The 23,803-nt window shown below is 37.6% G+C and overlaps 1 protein-coding gene across 22 annotated transcripts in view; it reads left to right on the top strand.

Annotated features, from left to right (window-relative positions):
* Positions 1-23,803, top strand: part of mbnl3 (muscleblind-like splicing regulator 3) — a 44,150-nt gene that overhangs the window by 17,248 nt on the left and 3,099 nt on the right. For 6 of the 22 annotated variants that reach the window (XM_077236150.1, XM_077236151.1, XM_077236152.1 and 3 more), the window contains 5 exons: positions 9,042-9,206; positions 9,306-9,506; positions 10,133-10,366; positions 14,824-14,974; positions 20,465-20,559. In XM_077236150.1, the coding sequence (XP_077092265.1) occupies positions 9,042-9,206; positions 9,306-9,506; positions 10,133-10,366; positions 14,824-14,974; positions 20,465-20,559 (846 nt within the window). Of the gene's footprint in view, positions 1-9,041; positions 9,207-9,305; positions 9,507-10,132; positions 10,367-14,823; positions 14,975-16,371; positions 16,408-19,380; positions 19,489-20,464; positions 20,560-23,803 lie in introns of all 22 variants that reach the window. The other 16 variants (XM_077236131.1, XM_077236134.1, XM_077236133.1 and 13 more) reach the window with 4 other exon arrangements.

Here is a 23,803-nt window from a genome sequence, read left to right as displayed (position 1 = left end):
ATCTTGTATTTTACAGAAATTTTGTAAATTTAAAATTAAATAATAATAAAGTAATTAACATTACCAAATATGAATAAAATAAACTATAAATACAATGTCATATCATATATCATTGCATCTTGCGGTATATTTTTCAACAGGTGAATAGTTAGCCGCACACCAAACTAGATTTCCTTTCTGCCATTCTCTCCATCTCTCTCAGTTTAATGTGGAGGTGTGTGTGTGTGTGTGTGTGACTGCATGGCTGTAAACTCAATTCTCACAGTCATGTGACACAGGCCTGCTAAATATATCAGGGGTGTTTTGGCACAAACAAAAAAATACTTAAAACATTTGAAAGTGGTGCAGAAACTCACATTTTGTATTGATATCATCTTAATATCAATAATTTTTTTTTAGGTATTGATGCCAAATAAGAAGCTTTTGAGTATCTATGCTGTAGTATTGATGTGCTCATCCCTATTAGAATGACACACACAACAGTCATTTACATCAACAGATCTTACAATGTGGCATTATGGCATTTCTACGTCATTTCACGTGCAGAACTTTCCAAACTGTTTTCAATCCGATCAAGTGTTTACACGTCCTAACAATCGGATTGGAAAGGTTTAATCCACCCCTTACAATCCAAATGAAATTTAAATCTGATTTGGCCAATTAATTCCGATTGAAGTGGTTAAATTATTACGACTGTGCTACTATTCAGATTACAATCGGATTATTAGGATATAATGTATAATTTAAACACAGCTAATGTAAATTTCTTTACTGTCACTTTTGATCAATTTAATGCAACCATTCTACAAACATTAACATCACAAAAAAATCCTCATTTTAAATGCTGCTATGGACTCCAGCATCCCCTCTACCCTATATAGGACAAGTGGTACAGAGATAACTTAGATATTAAAATCATAAAGTTGCACATGAATAGCTCTTTTGAATGCTTACATGATGTACACTCATATGAGACTGACACCAGTCTTGCTGATAGTCTTATAAAAGCATGCATAAAGTGGGTCGCTTTATGGGGGCCACCATCTTGAAATCACATGACAAGTTAAATACTACTCACTTAGAGGTTACTCTTGCTAGGCTTTACACCACAAGTCCTAGACAACTGCCATATTGTCCATCGCAACAAAGAAGTACTGAGTTCAGCTTTAAAGGTACAGTAGCAAAAACAGCTGGTTTACTAATAAGGAGGGTAAATTGTATTGAAAAAATTAAATGATGATGTTTTTGGCACAACATATATTGTCTAAGATTGTTGGTGAATATAATCTCTTTAAAAAAATGCTTTTTGAACAAGGAAAATCGCCATTATGAAAAGGTTCAGCGCTCAGATTTTAATTGAGGTTTATTGTGGTATAATCAGATATGCAGTCTGCTTTCTCCATTTGTACAGTCTCTCTTTTTCTTCCTCCCTCTCCCTTTCTTCCTCACTGGCCAATCAGTAGTTAGGAGACAGCATGAGGCAAAACTTACTCTCGGTTGCCAGGTGTGTTACCATGACGACGCAGAGGAGATCCCTGACCTAGTCCATCCTACATGACATGACTTACAGCTTTTCATCTCTGCAATGTTTCTTCTCATGGGGACACTTGTCAGGGCCCTCGGCAAATTTGCTGCATCTCTCTGTGGTGACAACCTGTGTTTTCTGTATCTCTGTGTACTATTGAAATGAGCCGCATGTTCTCATTGTCTTCCAGAATGTTAAAGCTTGGCTTTGAGGCTGGTTCTCATGTGTGCTTTGGCAGGATCACCTGTCTGCTCCTTTGAGACGGTCTGCTCATTACCCACACACTCCCACAACACACGCCGCTGATGCAATTGCTCTCAGTGTCAGTGTGTGAAAGCAACGTACAAGTGTCAGGGCACGCAATTAACAATGTTACACAGATCTGTGACTGTGTACATCCTTGCATGTGAGTGTCTTGCCTATGATGGTTTTATGGAGAGGAATTGAAGCGGATGGTGTTTGGTATCGTATCAGGCTCAGACGGCACGACCACAGACCGTCCCATTAACCATTAAACCAGATCGTTCATAGACTGATGCATGTTGCACACAAAAGCCAAAAGCAATGGTATAAAGTATTTGAGTAAATGTAATTAGTTCCCATACTTAAGTATCTTTTTGGCTACTTTGTAGTTTGACTGAGTATCAAAGCTATTAGCAAGTTTTACTCTCTGCGTGACAATTTTTCATGTACTCTTTACTCCAATATATTTGTGAGGAGTTATGCAATTACTCGTTACATTTCGCATGGCACCTAACTTTTTCTGCAGCAGTTTATTTCTGCTACAAAAGAATCGGCATCTACAGGGCAATAAAGGTACTAATTCTTGTGCGTTTTGACCATACCCACCTAAAATTGTCAAGGCTGCTTTATGTGAATGCGAGTGCATTAGCAGGTAGTTGCTGAATCGCAGGCGTTTCATTTATGAAATTAGGGCATGGGTGCAGCCGGTGATAAGGCCAATAGTAACCAGAACGTCCAATGCAAGTTGGCTTTTACTGTTTAAATTTACTCAACATTATTTTATGTATCCGTTTTATTGGAAAAAAAAACTTTTTGAAGGATATTGGTATCTTTTTTCGGCGGCCATCTTGTCCGATGACACAGACGTGGCGGGCATGACGTGAAGAAGTTCAGGCTCTGGGGCGGGAACCAAAGAACATACAACACAGGACTAGCAATCATCAGACCTGGGCATGCTGGTGACTGTGATGGGCCAAGCTCGGTGGCCATCGGAGCATGCTGCATGGTTCCCACCCCAAGAAAGTTTAGAGGAAGAGGCCTCAACCTCCCCAACAGTGAAGGAGGAACCAGCCAAATGAAGGGCATAATCTAGAAACTGAATGAGTGACCCTCGAGGACCATCACCGATGAGAGTTGATTGATAATATTCATTGAGGCCTTAACAGAAAAAATCCATGAGATCATAGTCTGGAAGGTTACAGAAATTGGCAGTGTTCAAGAAGTCCTGGATATGGTCCTCGAGTGGTCGATTACCTTGATGTAGGCGGATGATCTGAACTGCTGGATCCATAATGGCGAAGTCTTTTGTCACGAACTGCTCTGAGACAAGAAGGTTGAGGATCCAAATGCAGTATTTTTTGAACAGAGTAATCAAAGATGTAATCCAAAGTACAGGCAAGGTCAAACACAGGCAGGCAGTCCATACAAACAAACACCACAAAGCAGGGAACATGGGCAAAAGAGAAATCCACTGAACAGGCAAGAGACATAAGAGAATGCTCGGAATTGCAGTGTAGCACTAAACAAGACTTCACTGATAATGAATGAGAAAACCAGGCTTATATGGGGTGAGCTAAACAAGATAATGAGGCGCAGGTGAAACTGATAATGAATGAAGAGTCCGGCAGTGAGTTATGGGAGATGTAGTTTGTGAGAGAATGACAATTGTATGATGTGGAGTGCCCTCTGGTGGCTCTCAAGGGCACTTCAGCTAGTGACCGTTACAAATACAGCCAAGTACATCTGGAAAATATGTATTTTAACTATATAAATTAATATAATATGTATTGTAAATACATTAACATATTTCCATTAATAATTTAAAAATAATGTATAATAATGACTCTACCATTTAAAAGTTTGGGGTCAGTAAGATTCTTATTTCTGACAGTAGAAGACATTTAGAATGAAAAGATTTACAAAAGATATCTGTTTCAAGTAAACGCTGCTCTTTAGAACTTTCTCTTCATCAAAAAATCTTGATAAAAGTGTATCAAGGTTTCCACAAAAATACAGAGGTGGACAGTAACAAAGTACATTTACTTAAGTGCTGTACTTAAGTACACTTTTTTAATATATGTACTTTACTTGAGTATTATTTTTCTGGAAACTTTATATCGTACTTTTTACTCCACTACATTTCTATCAAGGTGCTTGAGTGGAAAGTAGTAACGTCAGTCAGGGGATGATTTTGGTTGCAGGGGTTGTATTTTGGTTGGAAATGAATTCGGGTTGATGTCAGCATCCGACGTCAGACAGACGTTGGATTTTGGTTGGAAATGAACGTCGGGATGACGTCAGAACCTGACTAATGTTGGTTTCTGACGTCAATCCGATTTTCATTTTCAACCACAATACAACGTCTGTCCAACGTTGGAGATTAGCGTCAATCTGATGTTGGATTCTGACATCAACCTGATTTTCATTTTTGACGTTGGGTTTGGTCTTCTAAATGCAAATATTGTCATTGTTTTGGAGCACACTAGCTTATATAACAGTAAGGCTAACATTCATACTAAAATCCCAAAAACTTTAAATAGGGCACTATTTGAGGGAACAGTCAGTTGGGTGTCCAAAACCATTGTGGACGTTATTGAGTGCACTTATTCAATCTCACATTCAATCCCACTACTGGAACTGTGTTCTAGAAATAAATTTGATATTGATATGAGGGTAGGTAGGCAGGCATAGACTCACAGGCATAAGGGACTGTAAGTATTTCAACAATGCAACAATAAAAAACATTTTCTTTTTACTTTTGATACTTAAGTAAAAAGTTACTCGTTTTTAAAACTACTTAAGTAAAAACTGGTCTTTACAACTTTTATTTTATAACCCCGTCATTCGGATGAGATATTAAACCGAGGTCCTGGCTCTCTGTGGTCATTAAAAATCCCAGGATGTCCTTCAAAAAAGAGTAGGGGTGTAACCCCGGCATCCTGGTCAAATTTACCCCTTGGCCTCTGTCCATCATGGCCTCCTAATCATCCCCATGTCATGATTGGCTTCATCACTGTCTCCTCTTCACCAGTAAGCTGGTGTGTGGTGGGCGTTCTGGTGCAATATGGCTGCCGTCGCATGATCCAGGTGGATGCTGCACATTGGTGATGGTTGAGGAGATTCCCCCTTCCATATGTGAAGCGCTTTGAGTACCCAGAAAAGTGCTATATAAATGTAACAAATTATTATTATTATTATTACTTGTAACAGAGTAATATTTGACCAGTAGTATCACTTTCACTCAAGTAAGGAAGTTGTGTACTGTCCACCTCTGCAAAAATAGGAACTGTTTTCAACGTTGAGAAGAATAATAAGAAATGTTTCTTGCAGCAAATCAGCATATTAGAGTGAAAATATTTCAAATGACTGTTTTTGCTGTATTTTTGATAAAAAATAAATGCAGCCTTATGAGCATAAGAGACTTCTTTCAACAGTATTGTATAAATGTATTTCATCTCACTATATTTTAATACATTATACTGTGTTTAGTATGAGTTGATTAAATAATTATTTACTTAATTTAATAACAATGTTTGTGTATTGAAAATATTGAAATGTTGTAGTTGAAGTTAAAGAATACCAAACAGTGTGAATCCGGTGCAATTCTTAGGTGGTGTATATGCATACTCTTCCAGCGGGCACTGATGGGATTCTCAGATGGGATGATGCAGGGAGACCAATGGATGAACATTGGTTGTTGTCATGTAATTTAACACACTATCACAGGGTTTGCAGTAAATGGCATCTTTATTTATAGAAAAACGCTCCAATTCTGATTATATTGAGCTTGCTTCATTTACAAGTGAGCCAAGGGTGCAGCTCTTGACCAGAACAGGCTGTGATGTGGACATGACTTTATGCCATCTGACCTTGTGCGACTATTTGTCATATGGAGCTGCATGTGTGGGAGTTGCATTGAATGATGCAGCAGTTGGATGGTGGAACATCTCCAGCTCCTCGACAGCACACATAGATTACTCTGTCCCTGCACGCTGACACCCCAGACACCCACTTTCATCTCCATTAAGAGTACCAGATCACACTGGCCAGCAAAGAGACACCCCCACACTCATTCACTTCAAATTTTATTAGGACTTCATCACTGTTAAAAGCCGCCCAGAGGCTACTGAAGACACAGACAAGTGTTTAAATTGCTGTTGGTCGTGGACAGTTATACATCTCATTCATATGGACTGACAGTTTGACATTCCGTCTGAACTGTTAGCCTTGCACAGATACCATTTGCATTCATTGTTTCCCCAAATTCCATTTGGATTCCATAAGGGTTGCATCAGAATTCCATTCAGATTCCATCCTGATGGAACCGCGTGTTCCATGCTATGCAGCTCAATTCGATTTTGTGAGCCCAACAACCCATTAAAAGCTGTGATGACTTGAGTAAAAATAGAGTCTCTTATCTAACCAAAGAATGAAAAGTTTTAACAGCAAATCAAATCATTGTTGCCTTTGCATGCCTGCTGACGAAGATAGTTGTAACTCTTCAGGCATTCTTGCAGATGATGTTTGTAAAGAGCAACATGAAGCATTAAGATGTTTTTTAACTCTTCCTCCCTCACAGATCTGAATGCATTAAAGGAAGAAATTCAGTGCACCAAACTATGTTTTTTGTTTGTTTTTTGAGCACTGAAGATTTGTGCTGAAGGAGTACAAATCTTCTTTTAGAATAAAATGTCTACATGACATTAGAATAATTTGTTTTCATAGCATATGTGCTTTCTTTAATACGTAATTAATTTCTGTTAAATGAAATTGACATTTTTCCATAATTTATTCACCAAACAAACCAAGTAGGCATGGTTTGTTTTCTTTCTTTCGTAAACAAAAATAGATGTTTGACAGTCCAATCTGCTCTTTTCCATGCAATTACAGTGAAAGACTTGGTCTGTCAAGCTCCAAAAATGAATGGTCATATAAGTAGTCTGCATAACTTATTATTGAACGTTTTTTGAACCCGTATGAAAGCTTAAGTTAGGCCTAAGTCTATATATTGTTGATACCATGTTCACCATTCACTTTCATTGTGTGTAAAAGAGCGACACTCATTCTTTTATTCTTTTATTCACTTTTGGATGAACTATCGCTTTAAGAAAGAATGATTAATCTGTCAGAAACATTTGTGTTTGTAATATTTCATCAAATTGTATGTCACTCCACCTCCGAAACAACTTATTTTTTCAGCCAATGTTTTACTTAACCTCTCCCCTAGATTAACATTAAAAGGGGTAGTTCTCCCAAAAATGTCTTACTCTCATGACACTCCTAACCCATAAGAATCTGGTTTATCTTCGAAACACAAATTAAGATATCACATATGGTAAACGTCAAAGCTTATTTAAGCCTCTTTGTTTATCATATGTGACTCGTTTAATGTATGTGTGTTTATATGTGAATAAAAATCTAAATTGAATCTGTTCTTCATAAAATAAACAAACTTATCTCTTCCAAAGACTTTTAAACCATTCGAATCTTATGGATTTGTTATGTCTGTATGACATTTTTGGATATTAAAAGTTTTGGTTACCTGAACTTTCAATGGAGGGACAAAAACCTCCAAAAGGTTTCATTAAAAATATCTTGAAGGGTTAGTTCACCCAAAAATGAAAATTCTGTCAGTATTTACTCACCCTCATGTTGTTCCAACCCCGTAAGACCTTCGTTCATCTTCGGAACACGAATTAAGATATTTTTGATGAAATCTGAGAGCTGGATCACTCCTCCAAACTAGTCCATAGGCTTCTTCAGGGATTGAAACTTGCCAGCCCCAAAAAGCCATTAAAGACATCGTTCAAACAGTCCAAGTGACTACTGTGGCTCAATCTTAAGTTTATCAAACGACGAGAATACTTATTGTGCACAAAAAAAAACACACAAAAATAACGACTTTATTTCAACTATTAATTTCCTTCTCTCTGGGCCTCGAGTCAGTTCACTAGTGTAATAGCGTAAGCTTCTGTTGTTGTACATCACACGCATCACACACATGACCAGCGTCGGCCAATAGTGAGCCTACGTGTGACGTAGCTCTACGCAATCATACTAAGTTAACTGACTAGAGGACAACAGAGAAGGAAATCAATAGTTGAAATAAAGTCGTTATTTTTGTTTGTTTTTGCGCACAAAAAGTATTCTCGTCGCTTGATAAACTTAAGATTGAGCCACTGTAGTCACTTGGACTATTTTAACGATTTCTTTAATAACTTTTCGGGGCTGGCAAGTTTCAATCCCTTAGAAGCCTTTGGAGGAGTGATCCAGCTCTCAGATTTAATCAAAAATATCTTAATTCGTGTTCCGAAGATGAACGAAGGTCTTACGGGGTTGGAACAACTTGAGGGTGAGTAAATACTGACAGAATTTTCATTTTTAGGTGAACTGTCCCTTTAAGTTTTAAGTTTAACGGCTCTTAGTCGACCATTGTTACCAATTCCTAATTGTTATAGACTAGTAGCATGCAATTCTAAGTTTTGTACCATAGGTCTCTGCTCCATTTCTCTATCCCCAAGAGCTCCATAACCTGAAAAGGGTAGAAAATGTAAGAAAATAAATTTATGTGAAGGGAAATAGAACATCAGCCAGAGTGTGTAACTGTCGGACTGATGGAACGACATCTTTCCCTATTGGGCTATTACAGTACCTTACGCAGTGTAGAACAAATGCCATTGCTCCATGGGTTCATTGAGTTTGTCTCACAGCTAATCGACCCCGCTCATGAACGTTTGGTGTGTGTATTTAACCGTGTCTGCTGCTCGCTCATCAACATGTTGCTCGTACAGCTGGTTGATAAGCGTCATGTTATACATCCGATCCATATGTAGTATGAGTGTGTACAACAGCCACAAGGGCTATATAATCTGTCAGCCGCACAGACGGGCAGATTGTTGATGCAAACAGACAGACAGACAGAAAGGGAAGGCTGTCACTGTCAATTCATTTGGAAGTAGTGAATTTTTCACTACATGTCCCAATGCTGTCATTTTGCTGTTTCCTCTGATCGTTTGATATTCAGACCTTCCAACACTCCTGAGATTATGCTATTTTCTTTTCATTTGATGGGGTTTTTGATGTTTCTATTGTAGTGGAAAGTTGGAATCGGTACTGTCAAATATCTAGGGATTCCTGTTTAATTTATCCTTTCAATCACGGAGTCCTTATCTTCCTGTCACACTGCACGAAGTCTTGGGTCTTTTAGTATCTGAGATTCAGTGCAATTCATCTCTCTGTCTCTCTCTGTGTCTCCCTCTTCAACCCCTCGAAGGGACGCTGTACACGCGATAACTGCAAGTACCTGCATCCTCCGCCTCATCTCAAGACCCAGCTGGAGATAAACGGCAGGAACAACCTGATCCAGCAGAAGACCGCCGCCGCCATGCTGGCCCAGCAGATGCAGTTCATGTTGCCTGGAGCTCAGCTGCAGCCTATCGTGAGATCAGATTTTCATAACCAATAACGTCACAATCATTTCTGTCGGCTTGAAATCATTGGTTTATTATCCCTTGCTGTATTTGTGTCTCCTATCCAGACCTCTTTCCCAGTTACGCCTTCCTTGGCCAACAGTCCGAGCATGGCTTTCAGCCCGTACCTGAGCCACATGAGCCCGGGCATCAGTCTCATGCCCGAGCTTCTGCCCAGCGCCCCCGTGCTGGTCCCGGGGAGCCCCACCGGCATGGCCATGGGCAACGGAAATTCAACGCAGAAACATGTTCGCACAGATAAACTTGAGGTGTTGAACAGTAAACAACTTGCTGTTGTTGTTAGTGGTCTCTAATAATATCACTATAAGTGTTGCTAAACATACATATTTGGCATGTAACTCATTCCACACAGCTACAAACATGAAATATATCTCAAATTGCGTTTTGTCACTTTTCCAAAGCCATCACACTTTTAGTTAACTGTTTGGCGATAAAACAATATGCATGGTTTGCAATTAACGTAAAATATTTTCTATAGATATAATCAACAACTTATGTTTATATATTATATTTATATACATATATTATGATATTTGCAATACTTTATGGAATTGTAGTTCTGTATTTTTTTTATTGTAGTTCTTTCCCTCATTAAAGCCATTAAGTACACCATTATATTGTGATGCATCTCATAGCTGGTTGATTTGGTTCTGTTTAACAAAGGCCTTTTTTTAAAATCCCTGTGGGGAAAAATGAATGAAAAAAATACTTCCAGTTCCAATGTTACAAAAAAAAGTGTGCACTCTATAGCAACACCCTGGCAACCACTAACACAGAGTTGGACAAGGGCCACTCACATTAAAATTATTGTCACTAAGGTTAATTTTCAGCATAACTAATGGGTGATAGTAAATCTCTGCTGTCCTGCTCCCAGGTGTGTCGAGAATTCCAGCGGGGAAACTGCACGCGTGGGGAGAACGACTGCCGCTACGCCCACCCAATGGAAGCCGCCATGGTGGACGGCAGTGAGAACTCGGTCATTGTTTGCATGGATTACATCAAGGGCCGCTGCACCCGTGACAAATGCAAGTACTTTCACCCTCCGGCTCACTTACAGGCCCGGATAAAGGCGGCGCAGCACCAAGCCAGCCAGAATGCTGCTGCCATGGTGAGTTACTGAGACGATCCCATTACAATAACAGTCACACGCACTAATTCTCATAATTACGACAATCACACATCATTTATATTTTATAAAAGGGGATGTTCTGTGTAAAAATGCCATCCGTAAAGACAATAAGGCAACAATATGAAATAGTAGTCATATTGATAATTGGGCTAAACATCATTTATTGCACTGTTCAATGAAACTAGTTAAGCAAGTGAAGACCTTGATAAAAATACCTAGAACCATTGTGTGGAAAGTGCTTTATTTTATCCGTCCATCTGAATTTTGAAATTTATTTTAAAATTAAGAAAATAAAGCATCCATTTTAAAATAATTTGTAAATAAATTGCGAATGTTTACGCTTGGGTGCTAAATTAATCTAAGCTAATAAAATTGTGTTATATCATAAATGCAAAGTCATTGTTATTTATTGAATTTGTTACATATTTAAATAAATTCTGACCATTTAATCATAAGCAGCTTGTTATGGCATAAATCTAAATTAATCAAAACTCAAACCACTTTATTTAAAAAAATGAATAACGTATTCATTATTATTAACATTCATGATTACCAATCATTATTCAATGATATTATATTATATACTTTTCGTTTATTTTCAAACTCGTAAGTATCACTTACAAAGACCACAATGCACTGTTTATTTGTGGGCATTTTATGTAGTAATTTAGCAAGTCATTCAGCACCATTTTGTTGGAAAAGGAGGTTTCGGTGAATTATTATTATACAACGCTAGTAATTTATCACATCTCATGTCATAAATGGACTGAAACGTCTTGTACTGAGCAATTCTTGTAAGCAAATAGCCATTTTAGCATCCGGTTTTATCCAAGGCAACTTTCACTACACATATTACAGGGACAGTCTCACTGGAGTAACCTGGAGTTAAGTGACCAGCAACCTTAGTTTCAGCCAGTATGCCATTGTCAATAAGCTCTACTAGTGTCAGATGAAGGTGTGTGTATTTATAACTCACTTTCCACACACCTTCAATGTGAGTTTCAGGAGTGTATTAAATAATTCAGATCCCCCACAGGACTGTGTGTGTGTGTGTGTGTGTGTGTGTGTGTGTGTGTGTGTGTGTGTGTGTGTGTGTGTGTGTGTGTGTGTGTGTGTGTGTGTGTGTGTGTGTGTGTGTGTGTGTGTGTGTGTGTGTGGTGTGTGTTGTGTTGTGTGTGTTGTGTGTGTGTGTGTGTGTGTGTGTGTGTGTGTGTGAGTGTGTGAGAGCTCTTTGTCTCTTGTGTGATGTATGAAAACCAGGGCTCAATGATCACTTGCAAACAGTGTCTGCAGTGCAGGTGCAGGAGAGAAAAATGATAAGAAAGGAGAAAACAAGCAATTCATTCCCACAAAAACCTCCACTAGTTAGCAGCCTCTCACTCGAGAGCATACTGCAGCCAATTTCCCTTTAATAATGTCATCTTTATCCCAATCCTCCCTAGTCTTATCATGTAACATTTTTGCAGGTTTATTTACAGTGCACAGATGTGGGAACCTTATCCAGATATCCTCCCCTGCTTCTTGCAGTCACCTGGTTTGCCTTAGGCTTTATCATATGTTGGCTTTATTTGACTCCTTCTCAGTTCATGCTGTCATTCTTTTTGAACACTGCCTGATTGTCTTTACATCCTCACAGCTCTCTTTGTTGTCTTACAAGCTTATTACCCAGCTCTCTCTCTCTCTCTCTCTCTCTCTAACCTCTGCTGCATCTGTTCCTTCACGGCTCATTCTCGTCTTGTGTTTATGTCCACTGTCGTTGATTGGTTTGCCATCGTCATGTGGTCACTGCTCGCATACCCAGCCCCCAGTGCGTCCTCTGAAGCGCTGCCTACAGCCAACTTTCAACCTGGTACTTTGATCTTTCACCCATTTTTGTGTCTTTTCTTTGCTAATTTGTTCATTTCTAATTGCTCACATTGCATATAGCTCAATTGCATATGAACGTGTCAATACTGTAAGAAACCAGCCACAACCTCTGTAAACTAATCAGTCAGAAGTGAAATGAAACTGAATAAATATGTAGAGATCTTTTTTTATTATTAGTCTGGGTTTTAGTATATTTCTCATTAATTTTCTCCACAGGCACTTCAGAAAATTGAAACCTTGAAGCAAACCTACTAGCTCAAAGAGGAATCAAAAAATTTGATTCACATTTGAAAAAAACAGAGACACAAGAATGTATTTCACATCTTTTATTTGGATGCAGAATATGTCAGTACCATATTGGCTGTTGTCTGATAATAGTTTTTTTATTCATTGGTCAATATTAGATATTTCCATTGTCTAACAAATAAACGTTATCTTTAAAAAAACATCTTTAGCAAATTATAAAATAAATATAAAATTTTCACACTGTACATTATAATCTTGTGATGCAAATTGAAAGTCATTTAAAATGATTGGTTTTAGTTTTTAATGCTTTATTTTGTTATTTATTTAGACAGAATTTTAATATTAGACGCTTAGTGGTTATATATGCCATAACATATTCTCTGGTCTTTTATGAGGGAATTAATTAACTACTCATCCCATAATGCACTGTGAAATATTTGTTCTTTGAAGGGGATAGTTTACTCCAAATTAAAATACAAAACAAATCTGTCATCTTTTACTCACCCTCACCCTCTCTTGTTTGGAACAGAATGTTGCTTACAAAACAGCTTTGTTGACCACTGACATCCATTGTATGGGGAAAAAATGTTCCACTGAAGAAAGAAAGTCATTTCGATTTGGAATGACCTGAGGGTGATTGATTGATTAACTTTTTAATATATATTCTTATTTGAAAACATGTTTTATGCCCTTACACTACAACTTCCCGTAATGACTAACAAGGTAGGTACCAGTTACCTTTAGCTTACATAACTATGTAAAAGTAGTATCTAGCTGTAAGCAAAAGAAAAAAAATGGAGTGGAGATTACAGTTAATTTCCATTCAAACAACGTCTTCTGATTGGCGGATCTCTCATAGGATTGTAGGTAGTGCAATACTTCATCTGTACAGTTAAGCGATTGTTTTCTGTGAAGTTTAAATCACTGGCTTATGCCTTTAGTAACATAGACCATCATCATAATAACCAAAGAGCTCATTGGTAGCCTTTCTTGAAATGTTTGTATATTAGTGTTGAAAATCAGAATCACTGTGGAGATTTGGATTGATATTTTTACTTTGTGATCCTGACAGTTGAGTGCTATACAGTACAGCACATTATTATTTCGTTTCTTGGGATTGAGTTCACATGTAAATCATGAGGTCGGGCTGCTCCCCATCATCCCTCCGTCAGTGAATCACAGATATCCTCTTTCCTGTTGACCTTGCTCTTATCACCTTGCATATCAGTCTTCAGACAGAAATACACAGTGGAAGACAGCCATACATTCTCCTCATTATGCCATTATCTGGGCTGAGCATTCTCAGTTTAATTATCAGAGGCAGATAAGGATGCTTCACTTCAGTTTCTGTTTCTGATATCACTCTTCCTCATGCTGCTGACACCCCTTATAGAGAAATAGAGAAGCAGACCCAGACATTTCCCAGAGATGGAGCCACAGCATAACATGAATACAAAAATCTTCAGTTTTTGTCTAAACTAGTCAACAAAATTAAAGTTGATGTTGGTCAGTTTTATTTATTTTGATAGAATAAGAGTTGATGAGTATACAGGCTATCACAAAAAAGCTGAGAAAATGTCTAAATAGTAATCCTCAGACCTTCTTTCTTTTAATTATTAAAAATACTTCTTCAAACAATAAAATTATTTAAAAATACTATGAAATAATCCTATTAACAATTGTTATATAACAATGTATATAACTATATATACTTATATAACAATTTATATAACTGCTTTCTATTTTAATGTCTTTTAAAATGTAATTTATTCCTGTGATGGCAAGGCTGAATATTCAGAATCATTACTCCAGTCTTCAGTGTCACATGATCCTTCAGAAATCATTTTAATATGATGATTTGGTGCTCAAATAACATTTCTTACTATTATCTTATTATTATACATTTTTTAGGAAATTTATTAATTTATTAAAGGGTATTAATGAAAAGAAAGTTCAATATTAATTTATTTTTAAAAAAATCTTACTGACCCCAAACATTTTTAAACAGTTGCATATACGCATGATAAAATATAATGCAATAATAACAAACATTTTCTGTTGCATCCTAAAAGAAGTAATCAAATACATCTCAATCATATTTCTATATTTTATTTATGACGCATGATTTGCAACACTTAGAATGACATATACACAATATGTCAGATATCACTGTCATGCATAGACATAAACACACACAGTAGAAAGTTTTCCTGTGGGTCAATATCATGGCTGTCACTGACCTCTCCCTCCGCCCACTATCTTTCTTTCTTTTTCTTTCTTTTTGTTTTTCTCCTCTTTCTTCTTTGTCATCTTGATCACTTCAGGCTCTGCCACCAGGAGCCATGCAACAGCTACCAAAGAGACCGACCCTGGAGAAGACTAACGGCGCAGCTGCCGTCTTCAACCCCAGCATGTTCCACTACCAGCAGGCTTTGGCCAGCATGCAGCTGCAGCAGCCAGCGTTCATTCCCACAGGTGAGCCTACGCAGACAAATGACTGCGCTCTAAAATCACCGTATTCCTGTAATAGTTTGGCTTGCATACATACAGCACTTTAAAGAAAAAGTGCCCGGCTAGACGAGGACTTGGGCACATTTTCTGCTTGCCATCTCTCTCCCTGTAAGCCTACTTGCTCTCTTTATAGTAGTCCACACTATGCCAATGTCATTAGTCCCATGATGCATACAGTCCTGCATTGTCTCCTCATGCACCCGAGCATTAGCCACTCTTGTTCTGATTTTGCAGTGCACAATATTTGCTGTTCTGACATTCGGTAAGAAAGACTAGATTGTATTTTGCCTAAATGACTGTAGCAACAACCCTTCGGCCTTATAAAAAGGCTATGAGAGGATAGTTACAGTAGGTTTGCTACCCAGCAGAGAGATTTAATGACCCAGTAATATCAAAATTGGAATTGTGTCGCTTTTAATCCAAGTCTTTAAAGCGCTGTAGCGATGACATATTTTTAAAGGCCTAACCAGAAGTTAGTATCACCCTGGTTCCCTTTGATAAAAACCTTTTCGATTATTATGGAAAAAAAAACCTTTAACCAACAAATGTTCGCTTCTTACATATTTCGTTCATCATGATAATTTTCAAAAATGAACACAAACTTTCATGAATTTTGAAGCCTAAATGCCTAAAAAAGGCATAAAAAAGGGTAAATGTAGGTTATAAAACAAAATACACCACAATCACATGAATTAGCATCACTTTCATTAAGCTTCTGACAACTCTTCCCACATCAGAAGGGGGTATAACTGATTACCATCTTTATAGACTATATGGAATCAAAATTGGCCCTTTTAACTTAATAAATGTTCATGGTAGATTATCAGGTTATATTAAAGCAAGGCAATAGGTTTATCTACCTGAAAATTACTTTTATTTTCCTATGTATCATAGCCTAATACACTTTGATCGAATCAAATCCTTAAGGATGAAATGAAGCCCCATTCTAGGTTTTATCCTGATGAATATTCTGTTTAACTCTAATACACAGCACATTTTAAGCATGTTGATTTTAATATTAAACAACAGTCAAGCTGAACTTGTTAGCGCTGGGCGACTCAGTTGACGAGACACAACAATGGATTGGCATCCAGGTTAACATCCACCTCCTGATGAGGACCTTTTATTCTGCAAGCGTGATTCATTTCCTCTTGGTTTCCCCCTGCTTTGTGTCCATGTCTCCATCTCGCCACCATGTTGCCCATAATTGACAGTCCGCGCTCTTTCACTGTGTGTCACTAACTCTAAAGTTGTTTTGTCTTGTACTCACGCTGCTTTAACTCCCCCTTCTCTCCATCTCTTCCACTCCTCCATCCTCCTCGGTCTCTCTTCTCCTGGGCTCTTTTTGCATGGTGTTGCAGGCTCCGTATTCTGCATGGCTCCATCTGGAGGCATTGGTAGGTCACTTCCCAGTCTTTTTGGATCAACATTTACCTTACAGCAACATCTCAGATTTGTGGCAGACAGGAAGGTCATCCAACTCCAAAGGCCCAGCAGTGTATCACAGGGTTTTTCTCCAGCTGTGGGCACTTTTATGTCCCAGGGGGGACATTTTTTGTTTTGTTTTTAAAACATTTCCATTTTAATTCTAAATTTTAAATAATTAATTAAAGGGGTGGTTCAGGATTTTGGACATTGGACCTCATTTCCAAGTTAGCCTGGGTGTTATTTATCAGTGGAGACAGTTTTCAAAAAATTTCATCCAGTCCTTCCAGTTGCATATTTCGCCAGTGCAAGGCTAGCGTGAGTCAATGGTAACTGCTAGCCTGCCATTAAATACAGTTTTACCCACTCCACAGTACAACAAAAGCAAATAAATTATAACGCCAGACTATCGATGTAAATGTCTGTTGAGAGAGAATAATGTTAGAAATCAAACTACCCTTTCATCGCATTGCTATAGTTATACTTTGGTCCCTGTATTTATAAGCACGTCTACAGCAGTGGTGGAGTGATATTAAGTTACCTAGGCAACCGAGAGAACCGGTCCACATGACAGTCACGCAAGTGTATTTACCTGCCGCTGTATTTACAATTTCGAAATACACACTGAATCACCATGTTGCCAATTCCTTCGTTTACAATCGAATGTTTCAATATCGTTGTTCAAGGCTAATACTAGCTAGCTAGATATCCCGACAGTAGTGCGCTTCTGTTCTGTGTTTTCTTTTCGCCGCCGTACTACTAACCGGAGCAAAGTAAAATTCCGCCGCTGCTGAGAAACTAGTTCCTGTAAATGTAATTCAATCACGGAGATGCAAGAGTAGAGATTTCTAACATTATTCTCTCAACAGACATTTATATCGATAGTATGGCATTACAATTTCTTTGCTTTTGGTGAACCACCCCTTTAAAACCAATAATTTATATTAATATTTACACAATAAGATTGCGTTGTTTACAGCTGCCGTTAAGAAAATTAAGGTAAATATCACTTGTGAACAGAATATTTTTATTTTGTGGCATTTTCAGTCTAGCTGCTGTTTATTTAAAGCCATTCTATTTAAAGAATTGTTTAAAGTTCCGTTTCCACCAAAGAATGCTAATAAACAATACATCACAGGGCTCGACATTAAGGCTTGTCCGCTTGTCCGGGACAAGTGGATTTTTTGTAGGACAAGTAGAAGAGAAAATTAGTTGTCCGACCGGACAAGTTAAATTTCAAGCAAAATAAAATGCCATGTTACTTCACGTTATGTGCCACTCGTTACGTCTATTTTACAGATTTAATTTTACAGATTTGAAACGAAGACATGTCCTGAATGTGAATGGCCTGTGAATGTCCTGAATGTGACTCGCAGAAAGACGCGCACCAGTATGATGCGCATGCACAGACCGCGCGCCAGAATACAGTTCTCTTTCGCGCTTGAACGAACATCAACACACACAATTAAGCCAAAATGTCATTTGTCGAGTATCTTCATAACACAAGAGCAGTCTTATGATGGACATAAAGAGTTGTGACTCGTGAGAGAATGAGGCGCGTGTGAGATCCGCGTCTCTGTCCACAGCGGCTGCTCTTAAAGGGCCAGCTACTAATAAAGTGTTCTGTCAGTAAAGTTAATGAAAGAACAAAGGGAACAGAGAAAATTACTCACTGCTCTTGACTAAAGAACTTGTGTAGCTTTAATAAGGAGTAGTCTATATATAATTTATAATTTATGCTGCGCAGACTGTTTGATAACTTTATTCAATTTCTGTATATGTCCTACCTGTTAGACAGTTCATTTTTATCCAAACATCAATGGCTTATTGATCATTATAGGTGTTATAAATCATTTAGTTGTTATTGCTAATTTCAGAATTATCACTAATCTGTGTGTGCATTTGGTTTAGAACCAAACAAGTTGACTCATGAAACCATTTGTTTATTATATCGCAATCGCATATCACAACCGCAATATTGATCTCAATAATAGGAATATGACATTTTCCCCAAATCGTGCAGCCCTAGATAAAATTATAAATCTTTACCCGGACAAGTGACTTTTGTGCATGGACAAGTGAAACATAAATTTACTTGTCCGAAGGACAAGTGCCTCAAAAAGTTAATGTCAAGCCCTGCATCATTTAGGATGTGGTGGAAACAGACTTTGAGGAGAAAAGGTTAAATAAAGTGTTCATAATTAAATATGAATAGTCATTCAAAAATCATAATCATTTCAAATGTAATTGTCAATAATTGAAAATAACTGATTATTCAAATAAATGATATATACAATTTTACTCATTATGACTTTTTTACAGCTGCTAATAAATTATCACTTGTGAACAATATTTTTATTGTGTGGTATTTTTAGCCTAGAAATAAGCGTGTCATGTTACACAGTTTGCCATTTAATTTCGAAAATTAAAATGCTATTTCCATCACCTTAATTTCCACCAAAGAATTCTATTAAACACAGTACATTGTTTGGGATGTGGTGGAAATGCTCATGACTTTCCGGAGAAAAAGACAGCAAAAAAGTGCTCATAGTCGAAGAAACCCTAAAGACATCAATATGAGATGTATTTAATGGTCTATACTAAAAAAACAAGGACAGCTTAGCATATGCCCCTTACACTGTAATTTTCCTCATGAGGCCTCAAACTATAGGCCTAACCCTGTCCTGTCTGTCACTGTGTTTACGCCCAACCTGTGTGCTTCCACTGCTTGTTATTGTTTGCTCATTATTTTGGCTCAATGTATGACATGTGCATTTGTTCGTGCATGTGTGTGTGTGTGATTTTGTGTGCAGCTGACGGCACAGTGCGGGCACAAATAAGCAAGGCCTACGCCTTCTACGCAACTCATTAAGACTGGTTCCTTTTTCTTTGTGCCCTTTCCTCCTCATCCTCTCCACTCCCTCACCTCCTTAAATCTATTATAGGCCTATTCAAACCCCAAGGCCTAATGAACGATGGCCGCTGGGAGAGGCGGGACTGGACCAACTGCAGGCCCCCCCAAAGTCGTTACCTGTCAGGGCCTGGACATACTGGTGAGGGTAGAGTCTAGGTCCCCTCCCCTTACAAACACACACTCACAACCTTACCATTTACCTGTTTAGAAAGGTAGAAATCACCCCTCCCATTTCTGACCACTATCGGTTTAAATATTCCCAAACAGAATCTAGCAGAAACCCAATTGTACACACGTTTCCATTCCCATAGATGTACAATGATTTTTTTTTTAGCTGGCCAAGTTAAATTTGTCCTTAACAGTCATTTAGCTGGGAAACAACTTCACCGGTCCTGTCAAAACTAGATCTGCGTTGAACCAGCGAGTGTGCCAGTGTGTGCCTGTGCGCATGTCTCTATTTTTAATTTTCATGTCATTATTTGATTTCTGTAATGCACTTGCTGTATACATATCATGCTGTGTTAATTTGCAGTTTTGCAGTAATATGACCTTTATCTCTTTATCTTTATTACCAATAGCTGGTTTTATTAGATAGTCCTAAATTCTTACTTCATACATGTGTTTTAGAATGATTATGTCAAATATCAGGTTAACTCAAATAAAACCAAAGAAATAAAGTGTCATATTATTTGAAGGCAATATTTGGACGGGAATGAACTGCATATTTACATTCCCTGCTTTTTCACCCTACTGTATATTTATCCATTCTCCGGGCCCCATCAAAATATGACAGTCAGACGTTCCTGTCTGTTCCAAATGTGTGTGATTTTGATTACGGCCATGTTTTTATTTTGCCCATTAGAGGTTTCTCAATAGTTTTATCTAAAAGTAATTGTGATCGGATAAAACTCTTTAAGCAAAAACGTAATGAAAGTGTTTTAAGTTCTTTTGCATGTTTGTTCTTGAGTGAATACATCATCTTTGCAGTACATAAAGACGTAGTTGCCATGACTCAGCCTATTCCTCTGGCATATTATGTCATGGTACTCATAACATTCCTCCTCCCCTCCACCTTCCCCTTTCCCTTGTTTCTTGTCTGACTCGCCTGAAAAAAGTTCCCATGATGCACGGTGCCACCACTTCCACTGTTTCGTCGGCTACGACCCCAGTCACCAATGTTCCTTTTGCTGAATCAGCCACCTCCAACCAGGTTTGCCCCTTCATTTTGGCCTCTCCTTTTTACAGCTGTAAGGCATCCGACTGGTCCATAGACCATAATGCTTGATTATATATATACATTACATTTTGATTTTAAAGTGTTTATATACAGTTGTAGTCAGAATTAATGACACCCCTGGTAAATATGATCAAAAATGGCAGTACAAAATAAATCTGCATTGTTTATCCTTTTGATCTTTCATTCAAAAAATTTGAAAAAATTGAACCTTTCATTGAAGTAAAAGAATTGAACGTGGGGGGTAAATCACATTATGAAATAAATGCTTTTCTCCAAAACACGTTGGCCATAATTATTGGCACCCTGTTATTAAATACTTTATGCAACCTTTTGCCAATATAACAGCTCTGAGTTTTCTTCTATAATGCCTGATGAGTTTGGAGAACACCAGACATTCCTCCACACAGAATCTCTCCAGATCCTTCAGATTCACAAGTTTGTGTCGGTGCTTCTTCTCTTCAGTTCACCCCACTCATTTTCTATAGGGTTCAGTTTAGGGGTCTGGGACGGTCACGGCAGAAGCTTCATTTTGTGCTTAGTTACTCATTTTTGTGTTGATTTTGATGTTTGTTTTGGACCGCTGTCCTGATGGAAGATCAAACCACGGCCCATTATAAGATTTCTAGCAGAGGCAGTCAGGTTTATATTTAGATTAGATTAGATCTGTTGGTATTTGCTAGAATCAAATAATATCATCTTTCTAAACAAGATGTCCAGGACCTCCAGCAAAAAAATAGGCCCACAACATATAAGATCCAGCAGTATATTTAACCGTAGGCATGGTGTACTTTTTATCACTGTTTGCACAAAACACATCTGGTGGGTTTGCTGCCAAAAAGCCCTTTTTTTTTGTTTCATCTGACCACAGAATCAGGTCCCTTTTGAAGTTCCAGTCCTGTCTGACAACTGAATATGCTGGAGTTTTTTTTGGAGGAGCGAGGAGGATTTTTCTTGAAATCCTCCCAAACAACATGTGGTGATGTAGGGGTTGTTTGATATATTTTTGGGCTTTCTGACCCCCAAGACTCAAGTAATCTCTGCAATTCTCCATCTTTGATCCCTTGAGTCTTTAGCCACTCAAACTTTCCTCCTCACCGTGCATTAAGACAATATAGACACGTGTCCTCGTCCTGGCAGATTCGTTAAATCTTTCGTTGATTGGAACTTCTTAATTATTGCCCTGATGATAAAAATGGGGATTTTCAATTCTTTAGCTATTTTTTACAGTCACTTTCTATTTTGTGAAGCTCAACAATCTTTTGATGCACATCAGAATATTCTTTGGTTTTACTCATTGTGATGGATGACTAAGGGAATTTGGCCTTTGTGTTTCCTCATATTTAAACTCCTGTGAAACAAGAAGTCATAGCTAGACAATTTCATGTTTCTAGTCACCCTGGTGTGCAAAAAAAAAAGGTAAATATTAATGTGAATATACTTCTGAGATATTTTACCCGTAAAAAATTCTAGGGGTGCCAATAATTGTGGCCAATGTGTTTTGGAGAAAATTTTTTATTCCATAATGTGATTTCCCCCCCACTTTCAATTATTCTACTTCAATGAAAGGTTAGATTTTTGCAAATTGTTTGAATGAAAGATCAAAAGGACAAACAATGCAGATTTATTTTTTTCAGACATTTTTGATCATATTTACCAGGGGTGTCATTAATTCTGACAACAACTGTGTATATAAACACACACACACAAATATATATATATATATATATATATATATATATATATATATAAACACTTTAAAATCAAAATGTCATGTCTGAAGGTGCGATCTGAGTAAAGAGAGTGGTAATTCATGTTTTCTGATCCAAAATGGTAGAACATAATGACCTTGAGTCGTTGAGATTTCTGTGGACCAGTGAGGAGCCTCTTTAGCACAATGTCCCAGTTCAACCATGTCTGTGTGTGTTCACATCTCTGTCTGTCTGTGTCTGTGTCTTCACTGTGTGTTAGAGCAAACAACTGCATTTAAAGAGATAGTTCACCAAAAAATGAAAATTCTCTCCTTAATTACTCACCTTAGTGTTATTCCAAACCTGAATGCTGCTATTATTTCCATGGAACATAATATTAGACATTAATTGTGAATTATTTGCCAGCTCTTTCCATACAATGACAGTTCATAGTGAACATGTAAAGTAAAATACAACAAAAAGGCACCGTAAAAGTAGCCTGTACGATTGTATTCAAGTCTTGTGAAGTTATATGATAGTTTATGATAAGATAGTCTGTTATTTTCAATGAACTGTTTGATTTGATTTCTAAATTACTTGAATAATTCTCGAATGAATATTTTTTTCTATTGAGCCAGTTCTTGTCTGTGAACAATTTGATCTGATCATCAAATACTGATCTGTTCAAGTTCAATTCAAGTTGCATGGACTTATTTTATGGCATTGTTTTGGTGATCGTGTGGTGTTCAGTCACTATTGGAAATTAACAGATTTAGTCACTATGAACTACTGTTGTATGGAACGAGAAGTGAAATGATTCTTCACAAAATTCTCCTTTTTGCGCTCCACCGAAGAAAGAAAATCTTACATTTTTGAAACAACATGAGGGTGAGTAAATGATGACAGAAGTATAATTTTTTATACTGTTACTTTAAATGTCAAAGCTCAAAAGTTCATTGTCTTTTTTACCCCCTTCACCATGTTTTGATAATTTTGCACTGGAGCAAGTTGTTTCTTTGGCTCACAATAGAGTGAGATGGTATACGTGTCCTCGTTTTTCTGTAAATAGGATGTGGGTGTCTGTATTCAGATGACAGTTCTCTGAATTTTTGTTTGTCCTTCCTTCTTCATTGTCTTAATCTTACAGTTATCTCAAAGTACGTAATGTGGGGAAACAGACAGTTCACCATTTAGCCTGTTTTAATGTGTCCTGCAGAATCATAGATGAGCAATGAGCTTAATGGGCCAACCTTTTGTTTCCCTTGCCTTATTATTTCCTAAATAGCTACAATGTGGATTGTTTTAGCATTATGTATGCTGCCAAGATGTTCATTGTTTTTTAGCTGTAGTTTATAATCTAAAAGCAATTTTAAAGTACAGGTATATTCTGCGCAGACCTGAGGTGTCAGCGCTCATTTCCTGCTTCGCTTGCTTTTATGCTGAAATATGTCTTGCAAAATTACAAATGTGGAACTGCAGGTCTGCGCCCACTGTCTCAAGATAACTGATGCATTATGTGATGATATGGC

This window comes from Siphateles boraxobius, unplaced genomic scaffold (genome assembly GCF_051911475.1).
Source record: "Siphateles boraxobius isolate OS27281-9 unplaced genomic scaffold, OSU_SipBor_1 2, whole genome shotgun sequence".
In the NCBI taxonomy this organism is placed as follows: Eukaryota; Metazoa; Chordata; class Actinopteri; order Cypriniformes; family Leuciscidae; genus Siphateles; species Siphateles boraxobius.
Note: the sequence above shows the minus strand (reverse complement) of the source record. Positions and strands in the feature narration are given on the sequence as shown.